Source organism: Rosa chinensis, chromosome 7 (genome assembly GCF_002994745.2).
Source record: "Rosa chinensis cultivar Old Blush chromosome 7, RchiOBHm-V2, whole genome shotgun sequence".
Lineage (NCBI taxonomy): Eukaryota > Viridiplantae > Streptophyta > Magnoliopsida > Rosales > Rosaceae > Rosa > Rosa chinensis.
The window spans coordinates 28,863,530-28,872,961 of record NC_037094.1 but is presented as its reverse complement, the minus strand read 5'-3'; the positions used below and the strand labels follow the sequence as shown (position 1 = coordinate 28,872,961).

General features: G+C 38.3%; 1 protein-coding gene across 2 annotated transcripts; it reads right to left on the bottom strand.

Annotated features, from left to right (window-relative positions):
- Nucleotides 1-260: 260 nt before the first annotated feature.
- On the bottom strand, nucleotides 261-6,878 carry LOC112176476 (lysine-specific demethylase JMJ706). Of its 2 annotated transcripts, none has more exons than XM_024314413.2 (11): nucleotides 6,409-6,878; nucleotides 5,354-5,738; nucleotides 4,988-5,144; nucleotides 4,689-4,908; nucleotides 3,746-3,799; nucleotides 3,587-3,666; nucleotides 3,198-3,475; nucleotides 2,710-3,105; nucleotides 2,090-2,496; nucleotides 1,701-1,955; nucleotides 261-1,155 (listed from the first exon to the last, which is right to left on the bottom strand). In XM_024314413.2, the coding sequence occupies exons 1-11, from the start codon at nucleotides 6,409-6,411 to the stop codon at nucleotides 772-774; spliced, it is 2,619 nt and encodes an 872-aa protein (XP_024170181.1). In that variant the 5' UTR covers nucleotides 6,412-6,878; the 3' UTR covers nucleotides 261-771. The 2 variants fall into 2 exon arrangements, with proteins under 2 accessions (XP_024170181.1, XP_024170182.1); XM_024314414.2 differs by having other exon boundaries at nucleotides 261-1,152.
- Between the last annotated feature and the right edge of the window lie 2,554 nt (nucleotides 6,879-9,432).

The following is a 9,432-nucleotide window of genomic DNA, read 5'->3' as shown; positions in this document are numbered from 1 at the left end:
TTTAGATCCTCCACACACACACACATATGTGTGTGCCCGACTAGAAAATAAATTGTTTAAATTATTAAACTAGAGTTAAAAATAAAAGTATCCTCACATTTCACATTTAAAGAGGTCATCTTTAGATCCTCCACACACACACACATATATATGGACAACAAAAATTTGAAAAGTTTCCTAGAACAGCAAAACCAAAATGTCACCAACCTAAATTGCAAGCATAAATAATCGACACATGTACAATGGGGCGAAAGAGAAGGTGCAAAATATTATGCGAAAGAAGAATTTTCTCTGCATTTTATTCATGTAGTCAAGGTGGTACACAAGGACCCATTGCTACAAAAAGAATAAAGAACCTATAAAGGAAGCAGCGAATACCTTAAGCAAGATCAGTGAGAATACTCACTTTCACTCGCAATATGACAGACTAACAACCAAATTTACATGGAATTCACTAACCCAATTTCTACTCCTCTTTTAAATCTTAAGCTTTGCAGGAAGGTTGGTTCTCCTGCCAAAGATAGAAAAAAAACCCCGGCTCGAGAACCTCAAGAATCACCAATAGTGCAAATTGCCCCAATTTAAGGCCAATGCACAAAGAATGTAAATTTTATCCTAGGTTAATTTTTTTCACTGCTCCCAGAATCAATCTTTACCTTTACCCCCGTTTTCCCGTGTAGTTAGAACCCCATTAGAGAAATTGAAGTAGTTAGCAAAGGTCAGGTTCTATAGGCCAACCAGTTAGTTAGCACTTCCTAGTGTGATCTAACTTCAATTTAACCTGTTCTCCGAAGCTAAGAAATAAGGGCCTTTGACCTTAAGGCGCTTTGGCCCAATCTCTATTGGGGGAGGTTCCCTGCGGCTCTTTCCCAACTCAAGCTGGCGTATATCAGTTCTGTGGTGATCTCGCTGTCTCCTAACAGAATCTTCATTGGTCAATTTCTTAAACTTGATAGAGAAGGGAACAGTACTTCCTCTAGATATGGTACTTCCTCTGGCAAACCTGTCATCTCTTAAAGCATTCTCCGGAGCCCCTTTGCTATTAGTAGTTGTAACCAACTTAGTACTTGATTCCGTAGTGCTGCAGCTTTGTAATGGCACCGACCGCCCACATCTAGGATCAGGTTGCAGTTTCTTCAGTCGCTTAAATCCCTGCTTTTAAGAATACATTTCAACCGTCAGCAATATACATTAAATAGGAACAGAATTACTATCAACCAATTAAACAACAGAATTTAGACAGATAACAAGCTGCATTTAACACATGAGGATTCCAAGAGAAGAAGATAATACAAAGATACCCTAGGATGGAAACTAATGACTGTTGAAACTGGCCATAGAATTATTACAAGTTAAGTAGATCTGAACCAGTGAACTTTGCCCATACATAACATAGATCATGAACCATATGTTTAACATCTTCCTGCCTTACATGAACAGAGAACAAGCACACATTTGAAAGTGGATTCCACTACCGAGTCTCCAACAACAAATTTGAAAGTTTATATTATTAATATGTCTCCAGGTAACAGCACTAAAAATGTGTTTCCCTTGTATAAAGTTATAGATGAATCTCAAATTTATAAACTGTTGGACAAACTTTGCACTAATTGTAAAATGACAAGGAGCAAAGAGATAGCAAAGAATTACCATAAACTAGAGTGGTATAAACTAGTGGTATATGACTCCATGAAGTATACCTGGTTCTCAGAATGATTTGATGGCAAGACATCATTTATAATTCTTCTCTCCACCTTCAATGAAGAACGGCGCTTAACCCTAAATATCTCTGAATCAGAATCATCACTGCCTTGATCTACTATAGGCCTAACCTCCAATGCGTTAGAACTTCCTGGACATACACTTGAGCATTCATCATATGATGGGGAGGACCGAGAAGACTCATATGCAGACCTTTTGGAATTTAGAGTCACTGTCTTAGAGTTAGCAATTCCCTGTAACAGCCAGTTAATTAGAAGATTGCCATTCAATTCATTGCAATTTCAAGAAGTAACAAGTTTATTTAGTGACGTGGTGACATCTAGAATGTAAAAGGCTAACACATTTACAGGATTGAGCGAAATCTTACATTATTGGGTGCATACAAGCTCTCAAGTGGCTCTGAAAGAGAACAAAGAGTAGATGCAATACATGAAATGGAACCTTCTGACACTGCAGGACCGGTATGAGAAGCAAGTGCAGCTGGCTCTTTTGACTGAGCCAGAGTTGTGCCAGTGATTTCTGTTGTACCAGGGAGTTCGGGGTTCAACTCAAATTTTATATTGCAGTAAGGGGAGTACCCTTTCTCTTCAGCTATCGGAGACAAAATTAATGGATATGAATACAAATCATCACCATTTTCACCTTGACCTTGAATCTCCTCTATCACTTCCGCTTCCTCTTCAAATTTACTTGCTGCAGCTTCCATTTCTGCTATCTCCTCCCTTAAAAAGAGAGTAGGATTGCTCTGACATGACAAGTCCAATGACCTTACATCTGCATTAGAACAAGAGCATAATAAGGAACTAGAGGAAATTTTAAATCGTACATTCTTTTTATATATTAACTCTAAAACAATTTAACTACAAAAACAAATGAATAAATCAGCATGGGACATCCATGGGACATCCCTTGTCATAAAAGTCTGAGTGCAAGTCTTGAGAATAGTTCAAAACTTTAAAAAAATTGTTCAAACAGAAAGACACATACCATGGCGAAGGCACACATGATGCATATAACAGTTGCAACTAATGTAGGCAAGATAGCAATCGCGCTTGCATATGCTGCAGAGAACAGTTCCATAAGAGTTTGGCAAGACACCAGTGCATGCCCCAGACTTCATTAAAGTCCAACGAGCACGATGCTGAAACCGCATCAGTTTCACAAAAGAGACCTTAATGCGATGATGGGAAACCAAGTCAGCAGAAGAATAATCTGAATCTTCAAGCTCTAAACTTGTATGGAGAAGCATGGCTTCTTTGCACAGGAGTTCTTCATGAGGAAGGAGAGGCATCCTATTAAGAAGTGCATAACGCCGGCTAGCAATAGCACCCAATGGGAACCAATCACCAATAGCAAAGTTGACTGCCTCACCACAATTGAAACCTATATTCATCAAAAAAGAATTATCCCTATGTTGTTGAGAAACTATCTGAATAAATTAGAGAGAGGAGTGACTAATTTAAAAAGGCGCATACCATGACTGAATCCAGCATGATACGCTCTAGGGAAAGTAACCACAAACTCTCCTGGCTTTTGCACAGCTTTATAGACAGGTACATCATGTTCCAACAATATGCTGGGAGGAAACAGAGTTGTTTTCCCCAATAAGACATCAAAAGCTCCATCCTCTCCATCACTTGGTACAATATCATTGGTGTAAACATGTTCCTTGACAACCTTTTCAAATTGCAGGGCGGCATGGCCTGGAATGCCATACCAGGTTTTGGATGCGCCACAATGATGATAATTGATACTGTCAACAAGAATAACAAGTAGAAGTATAAGAATATATTTAATACTGATTCACAGAACCCAAAGGGGAATACATTGCTCTATTTAATGAGACTTGAAGAGTGACATATACCTGTACAAATAGTGATCTTCCACATGCCAAGCAAACATGCTAAATATCATTCCAATGTATAGCATAGGATCTGTTACACCCTGTTATAGACCAAACATAGGTAAGTGAGGGATACAGCATATAAATAATGCAAAGGAGTATTCAGAGAGGTCTAATTACCGGAATTGCGTTTTCCAGAAGACGCAGAATAGACTTGGGTAGCCTTGAAAGATTCTGAAAGTCGTAAAGAGGTTAACCAGTTAATGTACATGTCAACAAAAAAACTCTCAAACAGTGATTGAAACCTTCATGCATCATAATCACAAATATCATCCTAGCTTTCACTATAAAGAGTGACACAAAATAATTAGAGGTGAGAAAAAGGACAGAGTACAAAGCACAAGAAAAGTAATGGCACTATAAAATTTGTCACAAGATTCTGCCTATTTTGATATTTGTAGCATTAATCTTAATCTAAAAGCCCGATTTCCAGGGATCAGCAAACGAGAGTATTGCAAACTGAGGAAGTGAAGACACAAGAGTAATACACCCACAAACTTATCATCATAGTGTATTTTATATACAAGTGGAATACAGTACATACCCTTCATTATGCATTTTAATATCATACACTTAAAATCCTCTTCATCAATTTTGCAATAGAGAGGTTGTGATATGCTTTTCCTTGTACTTTCCATTTTAACATGTCGTTAAATTTGGTTTCAGTGTAAAGCACAGCACTAATGTCACTTTCTTAAGTGTCCTGATCTGGATATGATTCTCAGAGCCAGTATTAACAACAAATATGGAAAGAGAACACAAACTACTAAACTTCACTGTCTTAACTGCCCAGTTCTGGACATCATACTCAGAGCCAGTATTAACAACGAATATGGAAAGAGAACACAAACTACTCATGTTCACTGTCTTAACTGCCCTGTTATGGACATCATACTCAAAGCCAGTATCAGCAACTGAACATGGAAAAAAAGAACTACGAGATACTCATCCAAGTCACTCAAAAGTTGATGCAAGATTTATACCAATCCGCTCCACTACTTAACAAACAAACAATAAAGCAAAACTAACAAAACTCTGTATCTGAATAAAAACCAACACCTACCTTTAAATTCCATTTACTACTTCCAAGTGGATCATTGGGAGAACATGAAAATGCACTACCATCTACATCACAGGCATATTCAACACTTTCTGTCTTTCCAGAACCAATTTCTTTCCAAAATTCTTTTTCCAAGTACGTAGGAGGAAGAGACCCAGCACTACAGTATCTACGAGCGAAAACCTTGTTCGCCATTTTCTCGAAATCACGGAATGTATAGTTTCTGAAAAATTAAACTCAAACTCAATAAAACTGAAGATAAGATTAGTCAAACAATATCTGTCTAATTCGTGGAAACACACCTTCCGCTCAAGAAAAAAGTGACCCTGTCATCATTGTCCCACTCAGCAAGGCGAAGAGGTTGTACTCTAGTAGTGAACTTAAACCCTGCTTTTTCCCTCATCAATACAACCCCAGCAGGAGTAGAAGCACTAACAGGGGAGATAATCTTGCATATACCTGAAGATATCATTGCAGATTAGTAAGGCAAAAGTCAATCAATATTACTCTGGTAAAACTTATCAAAGAATTTCTCAAATGGATGCTATTGTAATGAAACAGGAGAGGCTACATATCATTTATTCAAGAACATGAGGCAATGACAAACAGAACCTATTTCATGAGAATGTGTAATAAAACATATTTATAACTCAATTCAAAAGCATTACCATATTTGGAAGCTTCTGGAGCTATTTTCTGTAAATAGACTAAAGGATCCTCAAACTCCTCCTTTGCTGGATAGTATACAGGACACTCGGGAATTTTCTCGGTCCAGTCTAGATCACTTGTTTCAAATTTATCCACCTTACGCTTTGAAAAAACATCTTTCCCCTGTGGAGCACCATTGGACCGAGAAACTGAATCGGCACCTCCACGTATTCTAACACCACAGGATGCTGAAGCTTTTAAAGCATCCCCTCCACTTCTAGACATCATATTCGTGAAACTTACAGGCTCAGGAATAGTTTCTGATCTCATATGCTGAAGCCTTCTTCGCTTCAGAAATTCTAATCCACTTTGGGCCTCTTTGGAAAAACAAACCCTACCTTCCACCTGTCAACAAGTATTAATGGTTGATATTCAGTAATCTTGCATCCAAATCTCTAATTCAAGCCAAACAGTTTAAATCGCATGCTTATCAATTTTGTCTAAACAGTTTCATACTCAAAATATATTTAGACAATCTAAACAGAGAAAGACCCAATCAAACTTTACTGCAAAACTGCTAAATTTCCCTGATCGCGTCAAATCAATTACTCAAAAGCAACATGCAGTGATTGCAGTCAAACTCATAAACCCTCCGTTCAGTTCATCATCACCCAAACAACATATTACAAACAGAGACGGAAAAAAAAAAAAAATTAGACCAAAAATAGCAGCAATAACCCTCCAAAATTCCAGAACCAAGTTCAACAAAAAAATCGCAAAGGAAAAGAACCTAACACAAATTTAACGAAAATCTTATTACGAACCCAATCCCAAAACGCATTTGGCCATCCATCCATACAACGAAATCACACGAATTTTTGAAGGAAAAAGTTATTTGACCAACCGATTGAAAGACGAAATACTTGAACAAAATACATATCACTGCAACAGAGAAAGAAAGCGCAATGTACAAGATCTAAACGGTGGAAAAGAAGAAAACAAAATCACCGAACGTTCATACAAAGAAGAAAGAGAAAAAAAAAAACCACATGTAAACAAAACAAGCATAACACACCATCTCATTCCGGAGTCGCCCCGTATAGGCCGCCGTCTTGGTTCACAGAGCTACACAAAAGGATAAAAGCAAACAACCAGGAAGAAACCGAATCCAAATCAGAGAAACCAAACCCTAGATCACGATCCCAGCCACGGCCGATTACGCAAAAGCCTTGAGCGAGACCACGGCAGCCCACATTCTCGCAAAACGTCCCCAACGGCAGCGAACGGTGTGTATCTCGGAGATCCAAGGCCTTCAACGACGGAGTCAACGAAAGAGGCTCTCCAGTTGAAGAGAGTCTTCAAGCGAGGGAGGCGTTGCGGTTTTCCGGCTACAGATGGACGGTATTCGCCGGCGAAAGGAGATATTCCGGCGAGGAAAAGGAGGTTTTCCGGCGAATACAGAGAGAGAAGGAGAGAGAGGAATAGTGAAAGAGAAAAGAAAGAGAGAAAAAGAATAAAGATGAAGAAACCGAAAAAGTACCAAGGGGAGGATAATTTATAGTTTTATAGCCGTAAAATAGTGATGCCTAATTTCATAAATTTAATTTAATTTTTTCCTTTTTTACATAAGACTCGCCCAAGTCCAACCCGTTCTCACTATAGCAAAGTGAATCGGTTGAGGAGAAACCGAAAAGGAAAATAAAATAGAAATAAGTAAACCCCATAATTGCTATCCTCCGTCCTTTTAAATTAATTGTTTCTTAAAATTAATTGTTTAGGAAAATAATTGAAGCATGTTTAATTATTTTATTAAAAATAATTAAAAAATAAGAAATTGAAAGTCGTGTGAACCCAAAGTGGTGGTTGTTAGGTGGTTCAACCAAACGGTGGACGGCCAAAACGCGTTTCCCCCTTCTTCCCCCCGTTTTCCGTTTATTCCCATATTACCCCAGAGGGGAAATCTGTCTGTAAATGCAAAGGAGGGTATTTTAGTACATTGAAGAGACGGCGTTACCGAAGAATTCTGGTTTGCTGTTGAGTTGGGTCAGAGAAAAAGAAAGTTACTGGAAGGACGTAATTATCACGTGTGGATTAGAGTAGTCACATTAAGTACAGTGAGTGGTAATCTCACCGCTAATGGGGGTTCCGCTGGAATAATATCGACGGTCAGAGATTATGGAGACGACTGGTTCCAAGATTCTGAGTGGACGTACTTTATCGTTGAAGCTTCCGGACTCGTACAGGATCAGCCCTACCTACCATCTAGTTAGTTAGCCTTTTCTTCGCTAAAGGACATTTTACTCCCCGGTTGGTTGCCCACTTTGCACGCCAACCGAGGACGGTTTCGACTTTGCGCGCGCTTTGGCACCAAGAATCCACCTCCGTATGAGTAGATTAACTACCTTGAAGGCGCGAGCAAGAAAAAATTTATATGCACCCGACACGTGGGTGTACAATGGGAATGCGAGGGACACGTGGAGCAGGATAAGGCTGCGGCTTGTGCCAGTTTGTGTGTTACTGTGGGTGGTGCCAGGGCGCGAATAGCTGGCAGTTAGAACAGGTTTCACGCGCCCTTATGACCGGCCCCCGCTTTCGCTTTTCGATCGCATTCTCACGAGAACCCATAGGCTCTCTCTCAGAAATAAAATAATAAAAAATTACAAAACCACCGGCGATATCAGTTGCCGGTGACGTTCTTTCTCTCTCCCCACGCTGATTGGTTGGTTTCGGTACCCGGCTTTTGTTACGCGGAGGTTGGGCTTAATGATTAGTTTTCAACAGTCAGCGAAAACGAAGCCTGTGAGTTTTTAATACGTAACATTTAAATTTTAATTTACACATAGAAAATTAAGGTCTAAAGAAAAAGAAAGAAAATGACAATTAAGGTCTTGGTCTTATAGCGGCTCGGCTGTTACACCGAGTCAAAATATTCTGTAGAAGTCTCCCGGCCCAGCGAGCGATTAAGCCGGCTTAGCTTGTCTTGAGGTACCAAGTGACAAAATTGAAAGGCTGCGAATATTTCCATGCCAAATAATTCACAAAATTTGCCTCCAGATAAGGTTTCTGAATTGTGTTCGGTAAGGGTATTCAATGGAATTTAAATTCGTTGTTTAGGTTGTAAGATTCTGCAGCTGGAAGGTGGTGGAATTGACGAAAATGCCTATGTGAAAATACTGAGGACCTTTCGGGGGGGGGGTATTGACATAATGCGTAAGATTCATGTCTTTGTTTAGAGTACACTTTTTCGTCTTTTTGCTTGGACCACCACCAAATAAAGTAAGAGAAACCAGCCTTTTTATGTTTAAGTTATAAATAAAAAAGGAAAGATTTCAAAGAATCTTCATCTTCAACCGTTTGATACTCCTCGTTTTTTTAGCTAGCGATGAGCCAATGATTGTGATCCCCTAAATCAATTTATTTGCAACACCGTTTTCCGTTATGAATTATAAGTCCGTTTCACGTTACTGTTTTTCCGTTGCGAAAGATTTATAATAAAAAATTATCGTTATAATATTTGATAAAAATAAAAAATAACATTTGATTGATTATATATATATATATAGAGGAATGATCATTATACTATGAAATTAACATCATCAACAAAAGAAAAAGTTTATGCTTAATGTTAGGAAAAGATAAGAAACCTCATGTGTGCATGGATTCAAATTCTGAAATATTTTTTAGTTGTGTTAGGAATCTTTACCAAATCATTGACTTGCTAAGATCGGAAAATAAACTATTTTCTCATACGCAAATCTCTCATCCAAAAAAGGTATGTGGTATCAAATTTTCCAGATTATGTAATGCTAAAAACATGCATCAACTACCAGATATGAAATATTATTTGGGTCATTAAGTCTTTCTATTACAAGAATTCCTTTGGCATTACTCATGACTTCATTAGTATCTAATAATTTGCATCCCTATGTCAAATTTTGAGCAAAGTGACAAGGGTTATGTTACCACATTTGTCATAAATAGGTTAGCATAAAGACCAAGTCGGTTAACATATATATGTCCTAAAAGGTTAAAAAGGTCTGTAAAATCCCAAAAGGGCCACCCATAATGTTAGGAAGTAAATGCATTTGACCTTTTAAGA

What these genes read in the sequence shown, in the direction of transcription:
- LOC112176476 (XM_024314413.2), bottom strand. An exon ending in ACTTTTTTCTTGAGCGGAAG is followed by an intron (nt 4,909 to 4,987) that starts GTGTGTTTCCAC and finishes TTAATTTTTCAG; the next exon opens with AAACTATACATTCCGTGATT. An exon ending in CAAATCATTCTGAGAACCAG is followed by an intron (nt 1,156 to 1,700) that starts GTATACTTCATG and finishes TATTCTTAAAAG; the next exon opens with CAGGGATTTAAGCGACTGAA.